This window comes from Astyanax mexicanus, chromosome 23 (genome assembly GCF_023375975.1).
Source record: "Astyanax mexicanus isolate ESR-SI-001 chromosome 23, AstMex3_surface, whole genome shotgun sequence".
In the NCBI taxonomy this organism is placed as follows: Eukaryota; Metazoa; Chordata; class Actinopteri; order Characiformes; family Acestrorhamphidae; genus Astyanax; species Astyanax mexicanus.
Window position 1 is genome coordinate 16,884,791 of NC_064430.1, and position 26,516 is coordinate 16,911,306.

General features: G+C 36.7%; 1 protein-coding gene across 4 annotated transcripts in view; it reads left to right on the forward strand.

Moving 5' to 3' along the window:
• Positions 1–308: 308 nt before the first annotated feature.
• nhsb (Nance-Horan syndrome b (congenital cataracts and dental anomalies)) overlaps positions 309–26,516 on the forward strand; it is a 106,935-nt gene continuing 80,727 nt past the window's right edge. For 2 of the 4 annotated variants that reach the window (XM_049471070.1, XM_049471071.1), the window contains exon 1: positions 312–1,018. In XM_049471070.1, coding sequence (XP_049327027.1) covers positions 739–1,018 — 280 coding nt within the window. In that variant the 5' untranslated portion in view covers positions 312–738. Of the gene's footprint in view, positions 1,019–26,516 lie in introns of all 4 variants that reach the window. The other 2 variants (XM_049471069.1, XM_022668223.2) reach the window with 2 other exon arrangements.

The window sequence follows — 26,516 nt, forward strand, 5'->3', positions numbered from 1 at the left end:
GCCTTTTTCGATTTTTTTTAATGTCTATATTGTGCTTTTATTGCTTAATCCTGTGATTCCCTCCTTGTTTTCCTCATCGCGGAAATCATAGGGCCCTCACCACACACTTTTGGGTTCCTGTGTAGCTTTAATGTCTTCTGTATTAAATTTACAATGTGGAAAATTATTTTTTTTAATTGGGGGGGGGGGGGTGTGTCCAAACTTTTGGCTGGTACTGTACTGTATGTTTGTATTTGGTCAGAAAAATACGGGTGAAAAAAGAAAAACTTGTGAAGCTTATCGCTTTATTTAACACCTCCTTTCGCTGCCGTCTCTCTTTACTAACCCCAAGCGGATGGTCGCGGCGTTACAGCCTAAGTTTTCACCCGGATCCGCTCCCGGAGAGTCCAGTCCGGGTTTGTGCTCCGTCTTTTAAAGCCTCCTTCTCTCTTCAGAGCGGAGAAAAAAGCGAGCGGCTCAGCGCGAGGCAGCAGGATCAGGATCAGGAGGAGGAGGAGGAGACCGGGAGCCTGTCGCTGGGCGAGCGCTCGCTCCACCCGTGTGTGTGTGAGAGAGATCCCGCAGCGATGGAGGGCCGGACGGCGCGCTCATGGATGTTCGCCTGACGGGCAGGAGAACCGTTTCAGCGGCGCCGTGCTTTTTTCCGAGGTTCTGGATTAGTGCTGCCGCTACCTGCACCGCGGAGGAGGAGGAGAGGAGGAGAGCCGGAGGAGCAGGAGGAGGCGGAGGGGGGGTAAAATGCCTTTCGCCAAGCGGATCGTGGAGCCGCAGCTGCTGTGCAGGCACCCCATCCCCAACGACGAGGGCGCGCTTTTCGAGGACCTGCGCTCCGTCAGTAACGTGGTGCTCTCGCGCACACTGCGCCAGCTCTCGGACCTGGCCCGGCACGCGTGCTCCGTCTTCCACGAGCTGGAGGGCGAGATCGCGTCGACCAACCAGCGGCTGCGCGCGCTGCAGAGCAAAATAGGGCAAATCCAGCAGACCGCCAGCGCGCTCGACCCCAAACTGGAAGCCGTGCGTAAGTACCATCAGCCGCGTGCCGCTACATGCACGCACCTGTTACGCGTGATTTTGATGATTATTGCGTGATGCGTTTTTATTCGCAAAGGGTCGTTGGTTGCTATGTACCGTGTCGGAGAGAGCCCCCCCCCCCCCATCACCTCCCACCCCCCATCCATACACCACCATCCTCATCCCCATCCCAGCCCTCGATTATAATGTGCCCCACGCTTGCATGCGTAAAGCCCAGCGCCTGCACCTGCATCAGTGCACGGGCCCTTATTCCACAATCAATCAAACGGCCGGTCAGTCAGTCAGTAACTCAGCCAGTTACTGTCAGGCCAGTGTATTGAATCTAGGTTTGAGATGTTTTGAGGTCGTATATATTTTTAAGCTTTGGAGAAAAAAAAGAGACCAGTTAAAAATGATGAGTTTCTTTGATTTTACCAAATTGAAAACCTCAAGAGGAAGATGAATGATCACAAGCCATCAAACCAAACTGAACTGCTTGAATGTTTGAACCAGGAATGGCATACATTTATCAAAAAGCAGTGTGTAAGACTGGTGGAGGAGAACATGCCAACATGCATGAAAACTGTGATTAAAAGCTGTATATTAAAGTATCACAATATTATGTTTTGCAATACCCTATCAGTTCTGTATCAGGCCTGTCACAATGAGTATTTTAGGCAACACTTTACTTTACTAAACCGTAAACTAAACCTGAAACCTAACCCTAATGTAGAGATTAGAGTTTGGGTTAAAGTTGGGTGTTGATTATATATATGGCCCAAAAATAATTGAGATTTCAAGCGTATAATTACATAATGTATGCCACTGATATAATGATAAAATAATAGGAGAATTAGGGCTGAACAATTTTGTAAAAAAAACTAATTTTCAAATATACCAAATACCATGTAAATAAAACTGTCAAGGACAACTTAAAAAAAAACATACATTCTGGTCTGATCATGGTAGTGCTCTCTTCTTGCTGAGAAAATTATAACGACGATGCATACACATATACATATTCATTTACATTGCATAACGATGGGCAGTACAATGATTGATGTCATCTCCATATATTGTATAATAAATCAATAATCATTTTTATTTAAACCAAATTAAATCTGAAATTATTGTGGCAGGCCTACCCTTTACATGTAAAGATTGTTGTCAAACAGTGGTTAATGTTGTGTTGTGTTTCAGTCTTCAGCCTTAGAGGGCAGTGTGGGGCTCTGTGTTCAGCTCTTCAGATTCCACTGTTTCTATGGTCCAGAAAATGTATAACATTTCTTTGAGTCAGATTTAATGAATAACAGTGAATAGTGAATAATAATATTGTGTTGTCCTAAAATTATTATTATAAGATATATTGCCTTGCTTACAGTATTAATATATAGTATTGTGATATATTGAATTATTACCCCTGTATTGTGATACATAGCTATTGTATTGTCTGGTACTTGCTAATAAGTGGTGCCAGTTTGGAGATCTTGGAGTCTCCTTCACGAGAATGACGGAGAGAAAGAGGAGAGTGTGTGGGCTGCTTAGCTTGGCTGGCTAGGTGCCATGGTTCCATGCTGGCTGTCTCTTGCTCGAGCACACCTTGCGCATTAAATGGGAGCGAGAGCACAAGACATTGGGAGCTAGTAGCCTATATAGGTTACCATTTATACTGTATATTATTGGCCAATTCTTGCAGATATGATTAAATGTGCAATGTTTTCATGCAACCTGTAATTAATGCCGTTTATCTGGTGTTGAGGGTGCTGTGCTTTCCTCTTTTTATAGTTTTATAGTGTTATAAACTGCAGATAGACGTACATATAGGATGGTGGGTGACTTGAGTCATCTCAGACAGCCACGATGCTACTTAGAGCGCCAGAGAGCCATGTAGAACCCAGGGATTTGGTAGCACCATCCTCAGATTAAGATACCTGTATATAGATCACACAGCTATGGTTGTTGATGGTTATTTTTTTAAATGGCCTGCGAGGTATTTTAAAAATAAAATGAAAGTTTGCCATTAAGTTTGAACACTAGGTGTCGCTATGACTTAAACCCAATTTAAAACAATCCCCATCATCTTTCCTTCCTTTATTATGCCTACATTAGTGTTCCTAAGCTTTTGGGAAACATGGCAACTGCAAAGACATAGAAAATAGCGAATGCAGAAAATTTCAGGCACAATGGGAAAATGGCTATTTTTTAAATAGTTCAGAGGGAAGTGTGTATGTTTAATTTGTCAGGAATCAGTATAATATTAAGAGACATTATGAAACGAAACATCAACTGCAGGTGATGTTTCTTTTCCTTATTTCTTTTGAGCCAGCATAGCTTAGAAATGTATCTTGGGTATTTCCATTTTCCCCCGAGAGGGGGTGCTTTTTCTGGCGGGGGTGCTGAATTTGGCACAGGGCAGTGACAACTGATCAGTTTTTGTCATATGTGTATTTTTCATATGCATATAATTCGGACATTGCACGCATAATTTTTTCGAACTACACTAAATGTAATGTGGATTAACATGTTTAGGTTGTAAAGTCACCTTTGGTTGGATTTAACTGAGGATGAACAGAAGTACAGAAAAAATATGTTTTGTTTGTGATTCACTGTAATTCCGCAAAGTTGTTCTAAGTCACTATAGGGTGGGCTTTGATTCATTTTCTCTCAAAAAGTTATATAGCACTCTAAGACTTCACTTTTTCATTTGATCTGAAACAGTACGACATGTTTCCGAACTTGTCTGCCTTCTCCCGGTGACACGAGTAAACTGATTTGACCGTAAAAAAAGATTAAGCCATGTAGGTCAAGCGAGGGCCCACAGGAATAATCTCTCTTTTTTCCCTTTGCAAGTGGTTATTAGAGTCTGATCAAAAGCAAAATGATTCCTCTTTTGCTTCCGATCCCACCCCCTCAGTCAAACCCCTCAGGGCCCCAGGGGGACACCAGCAGAACCAAAAGACTTGGGCTGTGAGCGGCACTGTGGTGAAGAATTAGAGTTTCTAGAGCCTTAATTTACTCTGGCAACTTGTGGGAACATGCTGGAATTTGTCCTTCTGAACCTTCCGTGAACTTCAGGAGAGCTTTAACTGGCCTTTTATTGGGTGACCTGGCCTTCAACACCAGCTTCACTCTGAAAAGCGTGTCTGCCTTTGTCATGAAGTGGAGACCACAGCATGGTCTCTTTTTTTGTGAAAGTCATGAAAGTCCCCCACTGAGCGTGGAAGCTCTGAGATAACACTGGCAGTCTGGCTTCCACTTTTCCAACCCCCACAAGCACCCCAGCTCTCCTCACCCCACCCCTTTGGCTAGTTTTGTTAGTCTTAATGTCTGCCAAAAAGGGGCAAAGGGCATGTCACCCATGAGCTGTGGTGTAAAGGTTGCTTTCAGGCCATGTAGTCGAGGATTGGTGTTTACATCCCTGTGTTTATAATTACTCTTCCAGAACTAGAACTAGCACATGTGGGTTTGATCTCAGAAGCATGTTACTTGATGTAAGGCTATTTGCACTGGTTTAATGAAATGTCTGCATAATTCAGTTGTGGTCAATATGGAAATTTGTTGAGGGTGAGCACCGATGTTTTGGAGAAATGTAAAAAATCAGAATCCAGAGACTACAGGTAAAAGTAGTATTGTCTGTTCTTGATTCACCGCTTTGTTCACCGTTATTGAGGGTCTGTTCCTGAACGTCTGGGCAGGAAGTGGATAAAGTTGCATAATAGACTCTTTTACAAAACAGACAGCATGGAAAAGCCTCAATAAAAAACGACAGTGTTTCTTTGATTGCAGACAATATAAACCCAGTATATTTCATATTTTATCTTTTCAACCTAAGTTTATTTGATAACAAACTGCCGTTCCTGCATTTCAATCCTGCAACACATACCAAAAATGTTGAGACAGTAAAGATTTGATCTTTTTTTTTCACAACACTATAAAAAACATTTAAGCATTTTTCCCTCAAAACGTTTTTCCCGTAATATTTTGGCCTTAATCTTGTAATATAACGTATTTATTCTCGCAATAAAACACCTTTATACTTGTAATATTACGTCTTTATTTTCATAATATAATGACTTTATTCTTATAATATTACAACTTTATGTATAATTACAGCTTTATTCTCATAATGTAACATCTTTATTCCCATAATATTATGTCTTTATTCTTATAATATAACAACTTTTTTCTCATAATAGAATGTTTTTATTCTTGTTATAATATTTCTCCTAATACTATGTCTTTATTCTTATAATATTAAGTCTTTTTTCTCGTAATATTCCTCTTAACCTCTTAACTCAGAAGAATGGCACATTCTGTTTCTGAAGTTGTGAGGCCCTTTAACATTCCTAGATCCACAGTGTCACGTGTGTACCAGGAATACAACATAGAAGGTATCACCACACCCACAGTGGACAGTACAGTGCAGTGAAGTGGGCGGTAATGATCGTGACTGGTGGTATCTGGCTAAAATTGTCCATGTGAACAGACAAGTGACAAAAAAAAGCAGAAATTCACATTCAATGCAGGAGACCCCACATGCATATCCCACAGGTCAGTGCAGCATTCTTAAACATGTGACGTGATATATGACATGGAGCACAATACTATGTCAATGTATTTCTTTTTTACGAGTGTAAGCAAACCTAAAATGTGCACGGCTTCCTCTGAACTTTAAAATTAGACCACGACCTTTCCTTGTGACGTCAAAGTGACATTATCCTGTTGTAGAGGAACATTTCCTGAACTTCTCAGGAGGAAACTGAGGAAGTTGAAACTTCTTTAAATGTTATATTGAAAATATTCGAAAAAATCGAATTGCAAATCCTGAATTCCACAATCCTCCTTCTCCAGATGAGATCCTAAATAATGTCTTTAAATTGAAGAGAAATTTAAGTGATTGTAGCTACAGTTTAGTTGGCTTTTTCAGTGGAAAAGATCCTGTAGAACAGAAGCCATTGAATTTCAGCTTTGAGCAAAAACAGCCCCCTAGTGCTTGGAGTCTGTTGACATGACCAAAGGTGTGGGGTCACTCCTGGCCTGTCCTTAGCTAGTTTGAATGATTAATTACTAATGAAGTTCAGACGCAGGCTTGTTATTACATGTCCTGAAAGGTGGAGTGGGGTGGGTAGGGTTGGTAAGTGTGTGGTCCTGGAAAGTGTGATTGGGTGCATGCGCATAAGTGTGTGTTATCTCACATCCAAACATCTAATAAGAGGAGTCAGACTAGACGTTTGTGAGTGTGCTGTCTTTGGCAGCCAAAATAAACAGGCTGAAATGTATGGTCTCTGCTTTGGGATTCAGGTTTAAAAAAAAGAAAGAGGCAAGGCTTAGTGTGTCTGTAATTTCTGTGTCCTGTGCTAGGCGTATTCCAGTCAGAGGTTAAAGCTGCAATATCAGTAATTTTGTGGACAGATTTTTGTTTTGGACTGCTTATATTGCCTTTGAAATCATGATTTAAATTTTTTTATGGATAGATTGATAAATATGTGGGTTTATCATATTGTACTGTATTATTTCTCATCAAATTTTACTGTTGTTTGCTGTGCTGTGAAAAGTTTTGAATGTTGAATGCGTCTTTTAGAGACGGTTATGTTAAATGTGTCTCAGTTCACCTCCTGAAGTGGTTTGAGTGTTCGGACTGTTGGTATTATTTGCAGGGTTCATACGCACATGAATTTCCAGGCCTGGATAAGTTTTGGAAAAATTAAAAATACCTAGAATTTTTTTTTAAAAAAAGGTCTACAAATCTTTGTGTTTGAGTTTATCGATGGAGAAAATCTATTTTGAGCTAACAAATACATCAGCTCAGAGTCAATTCAGTAAATTAGCCCTACAAAATGGAGCTCTCAAGATCTGACATAATTTTTATTATTAAAAATTGTGTGTCCACATTTCTATCTAGATTTACTTTAGGCCTAGTATAATACATTTTGATAATAGTTTTAGTTGATTTTTGGTTTTATTGCCCATGTTTGCACTGATGTTTTAAAAAATTGTATGGTCTTGGAAATTTGTCTTGAAGGAATTGACCCTGTATTCCCTGTATATAAACCCTGTATTTTGTACACCATTTATTTGTAAGTGAACCTAATTGAGAATTGAACTGCTGTGTTCTACTTGGAACATTATACTGTTACAGTGTATTATTATAAAAGAAGAAATTGTTAGCCAGTGTTGATTCATTATCACCCTAGACATTTACACATGGTCACTTAATAAGTCTCAAGTATCTTGATTATATCTAGACATAAAATGCAAGTGTATACACGCCAAAGAATCATTTAAAACAGATTATAATCTGATCACCCTTCATACTGATAACACAAGAGTTCAGAGTAATTTAAGGTCACTTGAACCACATGTTATAGCAATGTAAACACATCCCTCTCTCCAAGACACTCACAGTTGATCAGATTTTAGTCTTACTAAGTGGAAACGCATTTCCTAACCAAGTGTAAATGTATGTGGCTAAAGTCTTAACAGAATACAATCCAGATACTAGTCACATGAAGTGACCAGGTGTAAACGAGGACTAAAAGTGTATTATGTATCCATATAGGCCTTTATAAAGAAATACAAATAAATGTTTCATCTCTTAATGAAAGGATATTTTTATGGCTTTGCTGGTACACTATGAGGATCCTTAAATATCTTAAATGTGAATGGGTAAATTATCTATATTTGTGGTCTCTTTAAACTGTTGAATTATCTGGAATATACTGATAAGATACACATGATAAGTTGGTACTCTAGGTGCCCAATTATCCACAGAGATCACAGTGTACCTGATGGTGCTGGTCAGAAGGGGATTAATTGTAGTGGTGTGTAGGTGCTCAGGATGTAAAATGTAGCTTGAGGCTGTGGAGTATTTAAAGTCAGGATGTCTGAGATGCTTTCATACATTTTTATCTCAGTAACTTATTTTGCAAGCTCAATTTAATGTGAATAATTCTGGGGTATAAATGTTTTTAGCTTTGAAAAGCCATTAATATTTGAAACTTATTTTGTATCAGCTACTAGTATATTAAAAAGGTTTTCGGTAGGTAGTTTGATTGTTTGATGAACTGGATTTTTAAGTTCATTTTTACACTCTACTTACATATATAAATATCACTTATCATGCTTTGTATCAGTTTACACAGTTATTTTTTTATTCTCCAAACTAACTGTCTGTTTTACAGCTAAAAGATACAAGCTTCACTTGGGTAGGCTAGTAATGTTAGTTGAGGTAAATTAGCTTTAGCATTTTTTTGTTTACTAGAAAAATGGCTGTTTTTCTCGGTGTAATTCTAAATTGTGGCTTACTGCTCCCTTGATATGGCTTTAATTTTATGTAGTACTGTCAAAATGTACGGCATATAATTGGACAGTGCTGTCTTGCGTTATTTAAAATTAAAAGCCCTCTGCAGAGTTTTGTAAAATTTGTTTTACAATTTTTTTCCACCAAAATGTAGCAGTGTTGGAAATAGTGACATACATTTTTTGATACAGTCTTTTTTTTTATCACACACAGACAGTAACTTGTACAGCATGTGCAATATTAAGATATAATATTTTTTCATGATCTTTCAGACAATTTACAACATATTTACAACATATTGCTCTAATCTTAATGTAACTCAATATAACATATTACAGTAAGGTTAACATATGATTATCTTGCCCATATCTACTCTAAGGTGCAGTGTGTAATGGAGGGCTCGGCTCTCCTCCTGCTTTTCGTGTGCTGTGTTTGCCACGCTGAGGGAAGAGCGAGGCCTGGAGGCAGCCATGTCCTCGATGCTGAGTCTGCTTAGTAACAGAAACCTGAGGGAAATGTGGGCTAACCTTTTAACAGGCCTGCTGTAGTCTCTGTATCCCTCTCTCTCTCTCACTCTCTCAGGTCAGAAAACATTCAAATCTGTGTACCATAGGTTAGTAGATAGGTTGTACAAAACAGCAAAAAAACACAATACTCATAATATATATATATATACTCATAAAATACTCATAATATATATATGAGTTTATTCTGGTTTATTCTAGCAACACACATTTTGTCCTCCTTATTCTAGTTGTGGCTCACAGAGTAAGCAGACAGCTCTCAGCCATTCTGTTCCTATGACGATTATCGTTCTACACATGAGCCTCAATGACCTGGAAGTGAAGTTGCTATGGACAGCACATCATCCTCCCAGCTCTGCACAGCTTCACTCTGGACCCGTCTCTGATTGGCCAGCCTCTGGGCTTACTGCAGCCGTCTGCGTAAGTGCTTTCAGAGGCTCTCTCACACATTTGCTCACAAACACACACACACAAATGCACAGGCGATGCACGTTGACTCACATTCAAACACACATGCAACACACATTCACTCACACACAAACACATGTGCGACACGCAATTATTCACTCACACACAAACACATGCAATGCGCAGTTGCATTCTTTGAGAGGTGCGCATCAACCTATGCCATAGGTTATAGCATAGGATATGTGGCTATGTACGTGGCTATTCTTAGGGTATGTGTCGAATACAAGGTAGATTCAACACAGAAGCATAAATTGACCTTTAGGAAGTAGTAAGTTATAATAATACAGATTTTTGGCCAAAACCAAAACGTAAAAAACGCATACATAAAAAAAACTGAGAGCCCTTATTACATCCTGCGCGTGTTGCAATGCTCATTGCTATCTTACACCCTGCGCACCCAACAACAGTCTATTTTCACACCTTGCACCTGCATTGTTTTAATAATGAAGGAGCTTAGGGATAAATCTTTACCGATGGGTGTGTTTGAGAAGCACTGCACTATTAAAATACCAACCATCAAAGTCAGAGCGCACCTGGCAATTAAAAGAAAAGCAACTCAAAGCCAAACTAGTAACTAACATTGTACAAACCAATTAATATGAAGTATAGAGAGACTCCGCCCACATAGCTGATAGGGACAGGAATCAGTAGTTCTTTAGTTCGCTCACTAAACTGCAGTGTAAACCAAAACTAACCAGAACAAATGTACCGTATACCATGTAATAAAGACACAAACCACAAGAGACTTTCATTCATCTATATTAATATTATACAATATTGGGTATATTAATATTATACATTGGATTGCAGCTCTATTAAATTGGCAAAGCACCTTTACACACTAAGAATCTATTTCACACTAATTCATTTTTTTTTTTTCTTTAAGCTTCTCTGGCACAGCTTTTTAAAGAGAATAGTATAGGCTGAACTACTTCTGACTGAGCTAGAAACCATGTGTCCACCATTTGTTTGACTCCAGGAGCCCATACCTTTAAACAAAGTTTTAAGGAGCAAATTCTGGACTCCTGGAGTTCATGCCATTCATTCTTTGTCAGATGGTGGTACTTGGTCAGATAATGAGTTTCTTTCTTGCAGACAACTTCTTGTACTTTTTTCAGTCTTTTATATCCTGTCGAGTCATACTGGTCAAATTAACTGCTCTCTAAGTGCGAGAACACCATGAGCTGTTTAATTACAGATTCCCTGAAAGTAACGTGGTTGAGGCACGCTGCTGATGTTAGGGTAGCTGGTGATTTTATTACAGTCTTCAGGCTCAGACAGATGGATCAGTTCAAAGGGTCATGATGGATGCCTCGTTGGAAGCTTTGCCCCGAGGTGTGCTCACCCTGACACTGGGGTTAACACAATGTGGTGGTAAGGAGTGTTAAACAACTTCCTCTCAAGCAGTCCATCATGACACATCACTTTAGGGCATAGACACTTTCTGTAATCTCTCTGTAATCATTTAGTTCAACTACTTTAACTTGATGTCTATTAAAAATGCTTAAAAATAATCAACATTTCAGTACAGTATTTGAAATTTTATTAGCTTAGTTTGCATTAGTTTCATAATATTTAAAAAAAGAAATGAGGAAAATAACATCATTAGATTCACAGCATTTTTTCTTCTTTTACTTCTGTTACAGTTTTACAGATTGTTTTTACATATAGGTAAGATTTTAATCTTTTAAAGATGTTTAAATTGTATTAAATTATATTTTAATTGTGTTTTTATGGTATAATTTGTAAACACTATAGGAAAACTCAATCTGCCATTTAAACTTAATTCATCTGCCATCTAAATTTAGAGACCTCTCTGGTGAGAATGTGTTATTGCACAGAGCACATGGAAGAGTACCTTAGTGCAGGTTAATATGCCTATAAAGGCGCATTTGAAATTCTTACATTTTTTCCAAAAATCGACAGTGCGCCTTATAATCCGGTGCATCTTATCTATGAATTCTACCCGTCAGGTTGTAAGAAGCAGTAAGGCCACTCTGCTGACGTACAGCGTTATACAGGAGTTTCAGTTTAGTTTCTCCAGCACAGATATTGGAGCAGTATTAACATTTGCCGCTAACCACAGCAATAGCTTTTTTGCCATTCAGAGGTGTGTAGGTTAACATCCAGCACTCGTTACATTTTTCAAAAATTGTTTTTCGAATGAATATATATACAACTCTGGAAAAAATAAGATGGATGATCACAAGCCACCAAACCAAGCTGAAGTGCTTGAATTTTTGCACCAGGAGTAGCACAAAGGTATCCAAAAGCAGTGTGTAAGACTGGTGGAGGAGAACATGCCAAGATGCATAAAAACTGTGATTAAAAACCAGGATTATTCCACCAAATATTGATTTCTGAACTCTTAAAACTTTATGAATATAAACTTGTTTTCTTTTGCATTATTTGAGGTCTGAAAGCTCTGCATCTTTTTTGGTCTCTTAATTTTTTTCAGAGCTGTATATTAGAAATTGTAGGAATGGCCATGCCAGGACACTGATATCATTAATTAGAATATTTTTTCTCTCCTAACTCAGGAATATTACTCCTGTTAATTTAAATGAAAAAATAAAAAATGTAGGGACTTCTGCTTTAATGTGTGTTGTTAGCAGTTAGTTAGCAGTGTTTTGTCTTTCTTTTTGAAGTCACTGTTTTCTGAGCTTTTTTTTTACAGCATTAACGATCCGCGTGTAAGAACATGGGGCAATAGTCTCTGTTTTTCTCCTTTCTTTCCTTCGCTGATGTTTAAGCTAGCCTTTGTCTGCAGTGACCCCTGAGACTGAAAGAAGTCAAATAAATGAAGCCGCAACCCCCCTGCTGTCACTCACCCAGCCGGCTGACTAATGAAGGAGGGTTTAGGGTCCGACCTCATGAATAATTAGTCAGAACAGCAGGGGTAGCGTGGACTTTTGTTTTCTTAAGGTCCAGGTGCATAACTGAGGAGAATAACAAAGGAACACACCCAGCTTGGGCAGGGCTGCGTGGAGGAGGGGTTGGGGAGGAGGAGATATATTGGGGTGATATGAATTTCTATGGTACTTTCTTGGTATTTGGGAAATATACTGAGCAATTTAGTCATTATCATAAGTGTAAAACAAATACAATATGCAAATGATTGGTTATAAACAGGAAATTAAAATTTTATTTCCTAGTGTGTGTTGAACAACATATTATATACATATTACAGTGAGATGTTTAGGAAGTGTTTTTGATAGACATTATTAGAAAAAGTCTGATTTTGGACTATTTTGTCTCATGGCATCCTTGAATATTCATCATTATTTATTTTAAAATTAATTACTATTAACTGTTGTTCATATTAGCTTTGTGAGAGGGAGTTTTATGAGACAAATGCCTCTTTTGTCTGGTCCTTTTTTTTACCTTTGTTGTGATTTATATTTTATTAGCAAGTAAAAACTGTTTTCAAAATAGATCCAGTATAGTTACAGTTTTACATTACTATTAGATAGGGCTGGTAAAAAATATTGTATCATGCTATTATATATTATACATTTTCACCATACACAGTATATACTGTATTTTTAACACTATTAACCCGCACCTGATTATAAGGTGTACTATCAGTAAATGTCAGTGAATATTTTCTGGTATATTTTTTTATTAGGGGCACTGTATTATAAGGCACATTATGCGACACTAGTAAGGAACAGAGGTGTTGCCATGTTTTCCTTCTAATTCAGCAGGTCTTACCACTGGGTGGGAGTGGGGGGGCTAACTAAATGCTAAGCTAAGTAAACACATTCCTAAAAATGGCTTTACTCATTCTTAAAAAAAAGGCAAACAAGTGCTGGATATTAATCTACACAGATTTCTTAGTGCAGTTAGCGGCTAATGCTAATACTGCTCCAGCATTGCTAGCCATGGTTAGCAGCAGGCTACAGGCCAATAATACTCACCCCTGAATGGCGAAAAAAGCTAGCGCATAGTGCACTTAACGGCTAATGCTAATACTACTTCAGCCTCTGAGAACTGACTGGTAAAATTTTGGGAAAAATTTAAGGATTTTAAGTGTGCCTTATTGTGTGAGAAATATGGTATCCTGTTATTTTGACAATATGGCAATATGGCATCTTATACAATATTTTCTCAGAATATTCAGACATGAGCTGAGCTAAAGGCGTTGTTGCCATGTGGGTCAACTAGACCTCTTCCTGTACCAATTTTCTCCAATTTCTGAGAGTCTTTTAAATGTGTAGGAACATGACTAATTAAGACTTATTAATATTAATACTTTTACTAGTTATCTATTCATTGTTATGTGTTTTTTCTAGTTATTATAATGAAAGTCTGAATGTGCTGTGTGATGTGTAAATGACGCAGAAGAGAGTGCAGTATGTCTAAAATAACGTAAAAATGGGGGTGTTCTAAAACTTTTGACCCTAAAAGTTAAAAAAAGCTAAAAGCTATTAGCACTGGCTGTTAAACCATATTTGCTGTACTGTTTTTAGGCTAGCTAAGCAATTCTGACTCTAACTTTCAATCGATAGTCCTTTCAGCACTTTGTCAGAAATATTATATTTATGCGTTAATAATATTTATTAATAATAAAAAACTTTGGATTTTTTTGGAAAATGTATTGTGAAAATTTATACTATGAGCACAATACATGGTTCGTTATTACACAGGGATTTTATCCATTATATACATTTTAATGCATTATACATTTTTTTTATACATTTTATACGCATTATACAATGTTTTTGTGTTTAGGAACTAAAAATGAGTGTGTTAAAATCTCTGTTTGAGTTAAAGAGCAGGTAGAGTTGAGTGATAGGAATCCAAAATGGAGTCCTTAAGTCTTTTAACTTTTACTGTTGGCCTGTGATCTACGCCTGTGTTTTGACTGGGTCTAGACAAAGATAAACAAGTGGATTTTGGTTGAACACTCGGGTCTGCTGTGGATTCACCCAAAACCTACATACCATTTACTGCTCTCCATCCTAAAGCTCCCCCCTCCCCCCACACCTTTTAAAAAGCCCCCTATCTGAACAGACAGTCCATAAAACATCACAGCATATCTCATCGGTGATGAGCAGACAGGGAACACCTGTGTGGATGGGGGTTAGAAGCAGGTGTTGTCTCACGCCACCGAAACCAGTGGCTGGTTAATTCTCTTTTTGGTGGTGGATAAAACAAAAGTTTTATTTTAAAAGAGTTTTTGGTTGTTGGTTTGGATATGGGCTTCTAAGTAAAACAACAATCCAGACAAAAATGATCAGATATAGAGCATAAACATGAAAAATATAAAAACTTTAAAATGTTACCTTACCTTTTGACGTAGTGCGTAAGACGAGACAGTTTTGTTCTTCTCCTTTAAAGTTGACATTGTAGAGATTCAGTGTTTTTTCATTATAATCAAGCATTACACAATAGGAAAAAAAATTGGAAACCAAACATATTAACATGCTTAAAAAGGCCAAAAAAAACTATGAGTATTTGGACAAATAAGTGAAAGGACTGAATAATTTATACCGTAATTAATTATTTATTTTCGGAAAGACATGCAGTGTTTTCTCTGGTGTTAGGATTTCTTTTCAGCAGCAGCTGCCCCTTAATTTCTTCTAAGAGACAAAACAGAGCCAGAAAGACGTGTGAGCATCAGAGTTCATACAGAAGACCCACATCACACAGGGACTGTGCTCTGTCATCAACTCTGTGGGAAATCCAGCTCAGAAAAACAGTTAGCTTTTATCACAGCTAAAACTTTAACAATGTTTATTAATGTTTTAAAAAATATTTATTAATGGTTGTATTGTTGCAATGGCATTTTTTTTTTTTTTTTTAAAAGCAGAACAAAACTACATTTAATCTATTTAATTTATGCAACATTGATGGATAAAGTTTATGGGCAAAATAAATGAATAAACAGTGATTGGTGCCGTTATCTCATAGTACAGCATAACATTTTTTCTCCTGTTGTTTTTTTGAGAAAAGTGTGAAGGAATTTGAAGTGTAATGCTAATGCACTAATATTTAATAACAGCGTGTTTCTTTGGGTCTCGCTGCTTTTGCAGCCACTCACTGCAGATTTGCTACCTTTGTAAGTAAGGTTGTTTTCATACCAGTCCTCCAGTCGTATCGCTGGTGATAAATAACTCAAGGACGAGTGTAGTAGCTTCAGTGTGCCCGAGTTAGAAATCTCCACTGTTTTGACATCAGCATTGATTGAGGAAATTGCAGTTTTTTTATGATTTATTTTTTTTTATCAAACCCGGAATATGCAAACCTTTGAATATGCATGTACAGTAATTTACATATTTAAGTACATCTCGCAATAAAAGAGCACAGTAGGCCTGGTAAAGTCGACAGTTTTTCTGCCTCTTAGCAGTCTCAGTGCCCTACTTTTTTGCCTCCGAGTTGCTCCGCTTCTGGGTTTGACAGTACTTTTAATGTTTAATGCCCTTTGATTTTCACTGGAGACACATCAAGGCTCTCTACGAGGCTTGTCGAAGAGATGCTCAGGCGTGATGGAAAGGCGAACTGCAGCCCTCTTTACACACTCCAGAAAGAGAAGGTCGTAAAGGAGAGAAATTCTCACCACAGGAAGGAAAAAAAAAGAAGCAATTTATTGTCAGCCAGCAGTCACACTAACGTTTTGATCAGACTGCGCTGAAGACAAGCCTCTTTTAGGAGCATGTTTTCTTTGGTGATTTTGATGTTTTTAGTTTTTCCACCTAATTAAATGTAATAACTTGGCCAGTAGGGGTGTGGAATATTGTATTGTATGCAATTATGTCATAATCATTAAAAAATATATATATATTAAAAAAAAAATTGTGATAATAGTGATAGTCTGTCTTGAAAATAGTCTATTTGTGTAGAAATGCTTGGTATAGTTGTTTATGTTTGCAGTTTATATTCATGTTCTTAATATTTTGCAGTTTAGTTTTGTTTGTCACTTTATTTATTTTATTACATTATTATAAAAAAAACGTGGTAAGTTTGTTTAAAAAATAATAGTTCTTGAAATTATTATTTTTTCAGCGTTTTGTCTTTTTGCCAAAAAATATATAATTATTACAAAAATCCTGAAATATTGTGATATTATTTTAGGGCCATATCACCTACCCTATTAGCCAATAATGTATCGTTTATGACACAACACAATTATATAATATTAGTGATATTCTGTCTTTAAAGCAGTCTATTTTGTATAGTAACTATTTTAATATTTACTGTGAAGCCTTAAATTTTTATTTTGATGTAGATTGTTTGTTAGCATTTTAGATGCCTGCATTAAATATTCTGCATTTTTTTTGGTGGTAGACATTTTGTTACATTATGTTTATGTTGCATTATTATAATTTTATACAAAATCAGAATATTGGTAAGATATTAATGTTTTGTTTAAAATAGACAAAAGTTCACGGATTATTTCGTTTCTACTAAATTTTCAAAACTGCTACACTATAGATAACCTTTATTGCTGTAGTATAAATTCTTAAAAATAATAAAATATTTTTCTGTTTTGTAATATTGCCAAAATAATTGGTACCACAAATAAAAAATACCCTACAATTTTGATTCTCCTAGTAACCAGTAGTGGTGTGCCATGTCGTATTGTTCACAATTATATTGTAATTATTTTTAATTGATAAAAAAAAAATCATATTGTAATAATAGTGATATTTTGGTTTGAAAGCAGTCTTACTTCTATAGTATTTAGTTTTAATAGTTACTGTGAAGCTTTGAGTTTTTTTGTATAATTGTTCATGTTTGCAGTTTATATGCATGCACTAAATATTTCGTTTAAATTTTTTGCATTATGTTTATTATTATTAATATTTTATACAAAATCAGAGTCTTATGTTACCGTTGTTTACAAAATAGATCAGATTTTAAATGTTTTAAACTGTTTAAAAATACATGAACCATCAATAATTATTTTATTCCAGTAGTATATAGTTTTGACATCAATAAAGTAAATTTCAATGTTTTGTCATATCAGCACAAAAACCCTGAAATATTGTGATAGTATTTTAGTAGCCACCTAAGCTCAACATTTTTGTTAAGGTTTTAAATTGGCGTAATTATTTCTACCACAGTGCCAGATCTTCATACAAAAAAAATCCCTGCTAGTGAAAGTCAGCGCATTCCGAAACGTCACCGCTTTGATTTATCTTAATTCTTCTAAATTTAGTGCAAACTTTGAAGATGTGATGATTATCATTCCATGAACAGATTAGTCACACTACTGTACGCTGCAGTATCAGAAGACTGTCTGCATGTTACCACAGGTTTCTGTGACCAGCTCCAGACGTTCCGTTATCCTCGCTGTTGGGGATGTGGGACCTGCTTCCTTTGGGCATGTTGATTCCTGTACAATTTGCCAGAGTAGTCAGAGAGAGACTTTAGGGGTTTTCAGATCGTTGGTGGTCTGCTTGGCTTTTCCCCCCTGAGCATTTTATTTACATAGAACAACTTAAATATATAAAGCAATTTGCACTGCTTGCACAATATTTGCACTAGTATTCAAAAAAAGGATTACTGATATTTTTACCCCATAATTATAACTAATGCACACAAACAATCGAGAAACAACAAGAAAAAAAAAATTGTGTCTTTTTTGTAGCTCCTTCCCTGCTGTTAAAGTCTGACTTAGACTTTTTCGTTTGCAGGTTAATATTTTTCATGCTACTCATCGGTTGATATTATAGGATACTTCTGTGATATTATTCTAAATCTAAATGTATTTTATTTTGGTTGTAAATGCAGTAAAATCAATAAAATGTAGATATTTTAGCACAGTGTAGTCCAGAACCTAACTTTTTGTTATGATATTGACATTTTTCCTAAGTGTTACTTAATATAAGCAGGTAACACTGCAAACATGGCAATAACCCACCTTAATATCAAAGAAATAAAAGAAAATATATATATATTTATTAAAAGTGAAGGTTAACTTTACTCTATATTAGTATTAATATCATTCATGGTAAATCTTGTTACACAGTGTTTGCATAAACTTGTATAAACTGTGCTACATAGATAACTATTTTTTACTCTTTTGGGAGGGCTTTCCACAAGGTTTAGGAGTGTGTTTATGTCTTTTTACCAATATACATTTTGTCAGTTTTCTCCACATCAGAGCATAGGGCAGTCATAGGGCCCTTATTAGGCCAATCTCTCTTATCAAGTTCAATTAGAATTTATAAAAATATCAGTGCCACGGTCTTATTCTGTTTTTGCATCTCTCTGGTCTGTCCCTGTGTTTATTTACCCAACTCTGCCCGTGCCCTGTGTTTTTCCAGTGTCTGTGCCCCTGTCTTCAGTATGCTCAGCTGTTTGCTTGTAGCTCCGCCCCCTTGTTACCTGGTTCCAGGTGGTTCCTGTTTCCTGTCCACTTCTGTGTGTATTAATAGTCCCCTTGTACTTGTTCGCCCTTTCTGTGGTTGTACGTCCATCAGATCATCACATGTAACCTGTTTACGTGTGTCCATGTAATCTGTGTTTCTTTGTTTCTTTAGTTTTTGGTTCCTTGTTTGTTTGTTTTTGTCTATTTTCAATAAATACTTGCAAGTACATCTCCTTCCTGCCTCCAATCAGTTTTTAGTGGGTGAGAAATCGGATTATCTCCACATTAGCAATCATTTTCAAACAATCATTGAATAATTATCTACCAAAGGCAATATTAGTATGTTTAGTGGGCAACATGATCATCTAAGCTTACTCACTCTTCAAGCCACTACATCAGTTAGATGAGTGATGTGCCATCTGGACATATTTTGTTGACATAACCAGTTATTTTTGGTTCTTCTTCAGAAATGACAAAATATATCCCTTTAGATATCTTAGCAAGTCTGATTGACTGCCAGTGAATTTGCATGTAAGAAAACAATAAATTAGAATTGTACAATCAGGGTTATGTAAGTATAATGACTGTATGTTATTTTTATTATGATAAATTTGAAATCATGATAAACAGCCATTTTGTTTAGTAAGCTGGGTAAAAACATTTTCAGCAACTGTATGTTGACTTACCTGCAGGATATGCATGTTGGGGGCTACAGCATCAAATCTGAATGTTATTCTTCAGACAGAGAATACTGTCTGATTGCATTGACAGTTCTAACCGGTCAAGATCATTACTACCCACTGCACTGTCCACTGTGGGTGCCATTGCCTCCTATGACATTTTTCTGGATCATATGTGACACTGTGGATATTGGGAAATGTTAAGTACCTACGAAACTTTGGAAACTTTGGAATGTCCCACCCATCTGGCACCCACTATCTTTGATGCATCCTATTCAATTTAACGGAGTAACACGCTGTGTGTCGTGGTACGTGATGCGTTGCTATTCGCCTTATGGTTAAAAGGTTTATGCAAATGAGTACACATGTTGAACTGCATCCAATCAGGGGAAGGGTGGGCTGCAACATCATATACATCAAAATCACGAACATCACAATCACACAGAACAAGCATCTTCAACCACATAACAGAAGCTGAAAATGCCAGAATATAGATTTATAAAACTATAGATTACAATGAAGATGATTAAAAATTAAAAACATTAAAAGTATAATTGTCTGTTTCTGTTGCTTCATTTAAATTAAATTAAAATGAAATCATCACAGTCACATTCACACAGCAAGCCAACGGATCCGGAAGGGCAGAATGCATTGAAGAAAAGTGCTAGTAAAAATTTACCATTACTCACAAGATAACACCTCACAACTTCATATGGGATAAGTGTGGGCATTCCAAAGCCTCTGAGGTACTGTGTATACTGCATTATAATGCTATTTGAATGTATTGTTCAAAAAGATGCTGTTAGGGGTCTGCGATATGGCCCTAAAATAATATCACAATATTTCAGGGTATTTTCGCTATAATGATACTCTTTGTGATATGACACTGAATTTATATATATTTTTTACAAGAATACACAGCAAATACTGCAGCAAAATTAATAAAAAAAATATTACCCTAATATGGCAGGATATTTCAGGGTATAATATCGTTCACGATATTTAAAAATGTTGGCAATATTGCGTATGATACGATATAGCACACCCCTTACTGCTGTACAGATTTCCCCAAAATCTTCTTTAAAACCTCATTCTTTATTCTGGTTAAAGTACTTTTAGGCTCGGTGTTAGAAATGTGGCTCGTAATAAAAAATGGATGGACTGGAGCCATTTCCTGGTTGTACATCGTCGCTGTTATTCGCTCAAGTCGTTTTGGAGTTGTGCTCCAGAGTAATTGCAGCCGTTGTCGTATTTTGTGTTTTTGGAAGGAGGTCTCATTTTCGCAGTAATGCGGGGAGTAGAAGTCATGCAGAAATCATGACGTTTTTCCCTGGAAATTTTACATAGAAGTCTTGCTACTTACTTTTTTTGCTCAGCGACATGGAATTTTAAACAACACGCCTTTAAAAACGGGCGTAAAATTCTCAGATGGAATTATAGCACAGAGTGACGCATACATCATAATCAATCAATAATCTTACAGATACTGAATTTTTTAAAGTGTGTTTTATATAAATTGTCCTTCATTCCCTCAGTGGGCCACACCCCGTGCTCTTAAAGAGGGGGATGGAGGGGAACCTTCAGCCTAAATAATAAATAGCGCATCGTCCTGGAGGCTCTTAGCTGCCTCTGCAATGCAGGTAGCTTCAGAGAAATTGGGGTCAGAGAAATAAAACACCAAACCTTGACTTTTCCACACAAAGAATGCTGAGTGCTGGTTTTGTAAACCCACGCCGTCCCTGGCTGCCTGTCACAGATTTCGGGCCGGTTAAGATGATGATGATGGTGTCCCCGGTCTCCGGTCATGGATGAGCACAGTTCAGCGGCTTTTCACTGAGATAAGTCCTTGGAGATGAGCTGTTGGCTGCTGTGCTGTCAGACACCTCTTTTTAAACATGCAGTATTTAGCAGCTCTGGAGCAGGACAAAGACAAAGGCAGAAGAATCTGAGGAACTGCCTGAATCTGAGGCGCTTCCGCTACTTTCATATTCAAAGCAAAATTTCAGTAAAACATCTGATTTATACAATTCTCCCGTTACCACAGACGTATTTAATCAGCTAAGACAAGCCAACACAAGTTGTGCTCTGAAGCTAGGAGGCTAATGTAGCCAAACAAGTAATGAGTGCTTAGCAGTTAGCATTGTGCAAAGTGTAAATAAAAGAGTTTAAAACACCACACTCCTGCATCTAACAGTGGTAAATAAGCATGGTAAATAATCGTAAAAAGTTTTGATTTTCTGTTTATCTCTGTTTAGCTGACAGGATGGCTAATGTTTTTAGCTGTTTTAGCTTTTTTTTTTTGAAGAACAGCATAAAATATTCTTTATCCAAAGCACTATGGCTAGTTGGTTTATAGTCTAATTTTCTTATTTGGGTTTTTTTTCTTGTTCAGTGAAAGAAATCGGTACCACTTTAAAATAAGACTACCTTTATAAAGGGTTCATAAATGGTTTACAATTAGTTTATTAATGGTTACTAATTAGGTTGTAAATGCCTTAAAAATCATTAATAATCAGTTATAACACATACATAGAAAGGGCAACAATATAGATGGCTGTGGGTTCACTATTTTACAAACAACAGGTCATTGTTGCCCTTTCTACGTATGTGTTATAACTGATTATTAATGATTTTTAAGGCATTTACAACCTAATTAGTAACCATTAAACTAATTGTAAAGCATTTATAAACCCTTTATAAAGGTAGTCTTTTTTTAAAGTGGTACCGAAAAATCTAGCTGTTTTGAACACTTGGGCTGAAGTCTGGTTGGGTTTCTGAAGTTAGTGGATGTGTAAAAAAATGGAGAAAAAAACAAAGTGTTGTTTATTGAAAGCCAAAGGGCCGGGCATGGTCCGGTCCTTAGGCCATACAATGCCCAAGTTTGGTATAAAGTGAAAGCTGTGTAAAATTGTTTTTTGTTAAGTTAATTAATATTTGAACAAGTTTATTTTTACAGTGGATGGTCATCTAGTTTTTACATTTTACAAAATTTAAATATTACATTTCACATTTATTCCTAAGTATTTACATAGACTGTAAATAGGAGTGGGCTGGATGACAGCAGTTGAAAGCCAAGGTACATCTGAAAGCAGTGCAAATTTTCACCTTGTTCATTCCAGTGTACACAAATAAAGCATAAAGAATCCACAGCCTTTATTTAGTTCTGCCAAACAGAGATGATACATAATTATTAATTGGTGTCTTTGTTGATATAGCAGTAGAAAATGCTGTGTCAAATATAATCATATTGCAGATTCTGTGAAAATGTGTTTATAGCTGCAGATTTCTACAATTGGTAGAGTCTTTGAGTAGTTTGAGCATGACAGCTTGTTTTAAAGATGAAATCTGGTGGGAAATGGAATTGGGGTGTAGTGAAACATGATAACGGGTACAAACATTTGTTGAATAGCCCATCTCCATTCTTCCCCAGCATTCTGAAATACAGAGCTTTTAGCTAATGCTCATAAAAGGTTTACAATGCTTGTGATAGGGGCATAGTGTTACTCATGCGAAGAAATAGCTATTTCTACACCCTTACCAGCTCAGTCACTCCACACTTTATTGGTAGAATTCTGAGGGCCCTGACATTTAAAAAGAAGCACTGACAACTTTGAAAGTGCACAGATAGTTTATTAAAATCATTGTTTATACACACAGTATCTTCTAGTAGTAGTTTTCCAGGCCTCGCCATCTTGAAATTTAGTCATGATAATTCAGCTAATAAGTGCTCAGTCTCTCGTTTTAAATCCTACTAATGAATTCCTTTGCATGGGTAACGCTATGCCCCTATCACTTCAACAGCTAAAAGCACTGTATTTCAGAATGCTGGGGGTGAATATTATTATGTTTCACTACACTACAAGTCCATTTCAGTCCAGATGTCTCCTTTAAATATTTTTTGTTAGGATTTTTCTAAATCTGATATCAGTATTACTCCCTGTGTTGGTATCTGATAAGTACATTTTTTTATTTTGTATTGTAGCGTTGATTGGTCATTTTGGAATGTGAAGTAGGATTTCTGTCTAAATTAATGGTAACAATATGCCAAAAACTGAAAGGACTAGCCATGTGAAAAAGAATCGGCTCCATGATGCACACTGTTATCTAATGGAGCTTATGCAGATTTCTCGTCATAGAGATTGTCTGGTGGAGAATCTGTCATCTGGGAACTCAGCCACCAGTCGAGATTAAAACAGGAATCTAATCTAAATAACCACAACTATTTAAAACATGTCTAATTCAGACAGATTTATCTCAATTTAATGTAAGCGCTTTAAAAACGGCAAAATGAATTTTTGCCAGAAGAAATGCCCTGTTACAAAGATGCACTCAGATTCAGAAATCTGTAATATGGGCGTGTTCTTGCACTAGCTGGGAGGATTAGGCTTTTGCACTGTGTAATTACCAATGATTACTGCTGTTGTGCACCTTTCAAAGTTATGAAACAGTGTGACCCTAAACTGGAGTTAAAATTATTGTGGGGAAACACTGCTTGTTTTGTGAACTGATGTGTTTGGGAATAGTTTTAAAGTGGGTCACGTTTAAATTTCATCTTCGTGTTCTCATTAGCAAATTTACATTTTATTGAATTCTCATTTAATTTCAATGATTTAAGCGTCAAGATATGAGTCTCAGTTTCAGACAGAATTAAGTCGGGCTAAAGTACATTTTTGATTCAATACATTAGTTGACGAGTGTTTTACATTTTTATTAGCCTGGGTAAGCTTAAGGTTATACTTGAGGTCTGGCTTCGGCTGGAATTCCCACTTTTGACTTTTGTCAAAAATATTTTGTCCAAAGTCTCTGAATGTATATATTTGAAGATGGGACATAATATAGAAAATGCAATTAAAAAACTTTTCTTACATTTACTTAATATTTTATTTTATTGCAGACATTATATGAACCCAAAGCTTTTCATGTTTTGTCTGTTCAACTTCAATAAATGTTTCAATAGGCCCTCATTTTTATATTTAAGACTTTCTAAAAAGATTAGTTTGGACAGTAAAGCATTTACCACTTGTATTGTCCTTTTCGTCTTTGTTTTGTCCATTTCTTTCAAAAAAGAGCTAGAACATTGAGTCATGTGACCACATAGAGCTGAACAATATGGCCAAATATTTATATCACAGTATATTTCTTCATTTCGATTGTTACAATAAAATTCTGATAACGATATAAATCATATAAATGCCACCGCCTGTGGTGCATGTAATCACATGGTATATAGTACAAACACTATACAAAAGGACATTTACACAATACACAATTTATTGCATCATTTTGCCATTGTTTGGCAGACAAAATGCATCAGCAGTGGCAAATTCCTAAAAACTCTCATTCAAATACTCCTTCAATCATAGCAAGGTGATTTTCTTTTACGTTTTAGCTGCACATCATCCAGTTTAACATGATTGTTAACACTCAGTAATGAAATGTACAGTTAAGTCAGTTACATTTAAGCATCAATAAAATCCTTGATGTCCTTGATACGGTAAGAAGATGTATCACAATACAATATCATATCCCAGCTCTATGACCTCAACAACAATCGTCCCTTATTTCACCCCATTCAGCAAAGTAGTGGGTCTAACCATGGCTAGTGCTAGCAGTTAGCTGCTAATGATAATATTGCTGCACCTAGCTGTAGACGAAATCTGGAAATCTAAGCTTACTGTAAATAAACGGAAGCGCTTTACTCACCTAAATATTCAGATTTTTCAGGAGAGAAATGTGTGTAGAATAACATCTAGCATTCGTTTGACTTTAAAAGAAAAACATTGCAGCACCCTTGTTCCTTACTAGTGTCGCATAATGTGCCTTATAATCTAGTGCGCCTTATGTATTAAAAAAGAACCTAAAAAAAAGACGTTTATTGATAGTGCGCCTTATAATATGGCAGACCTTATATTGTGAAAAATACAGTATATCAGACATGCTTAGCCCACCCCCATCTCTCTGGATGTCAGGAAGGGTTAACTTGTTAGATAGACCCTCAGTGTGCTGTGGTTTGGCATTCTTCCCAGATGGAATACAGCCACGTTCCACAGGCAGTGTGAGAGGTGTGTGTATCATTACTTCTAAAGCTTCTCTCTCCCACTTCCTCTCCTCTCAAGCATCCAGCAAACCAAAACCGCAGAGTGAGCTCTGGTCTGTGGAAAAACTTACTGGAGAGCTTTGTGCCTGAAAGTCAAGTGAATTCTGCTAATGGGAACTTCTCTGATCACTTAGCCAACCCTGGGCATGAGCGAGACTCTGAGAAATTGCCTCTTTTTTTACACATTTCTTAATGTAAGACTGCACATCACTTGACCTATTGTGTGGTCTGAGTGGTGAAGCTTGGTTTCCATACTTTATTAGCTTTACGATAAATAATATAAGTATCCTGCAGTCTTTCTGACTGATTAAGGTAAGGACCACAGTGGCAGCTTCAGCTATAAATTATTGGTATAATTTCTATTGAAAATAACAAAAATGTTTAGTTGTCTAAGAAACATTTGACCAGGTGGGATGCAAATATCCACTTTATGCAAGAAACAGCTATAGAGTTGTATCATAGAGGAGAGATGATGGCATTTTTTATTTATTTATTACATTAGATAAGATTATCCTGTCTGAACAGGGTTAATGTCCTAATGTAGAGAGTCAAAAATCTAAATTGTACATTATTTATGCCACAGATGCCTGTCACTTAAGTTCTCAATGCACCAGAACTGTGACATGTAATAATTAAATTCATTTATCTCTGTAGGCCACTTTACAACACATCACAAAGCTTTACAAATATAAATAAATTAGATTATAAAATAAAGAGAGAGAACGAGAGAGACAGAGAGGAATCCCTGTGTATTTTGAGGGGGAATGCCACCATCATGAAAGGAACAGACGGAGCAGTGTGTGTTTGGCTGTGGAGATGCGAGAGTGGGGTCTGTCACACGGTGCGAGAGCAAGGGAAAACACAGAGGAGAGACTTGGCTGACTAAGCTACAACAGAGGGAATAGACATAATTAAGACATGAGGGAGTGTGTGTTTATGTGCGTATGATGGAGACAGAGAGAGATACAGAGATGCAAAGGCAGAGGGCAAGGAAGGGCGCACTGATATGTTGACGAAATGGTTGGAGCATATCTGGGTATACATCACTTAAAATTATGAGTTTCTTTTATTTTACCAAATTGAAAACATTTGGAATTTAATCTAGAGGAAGATAAAT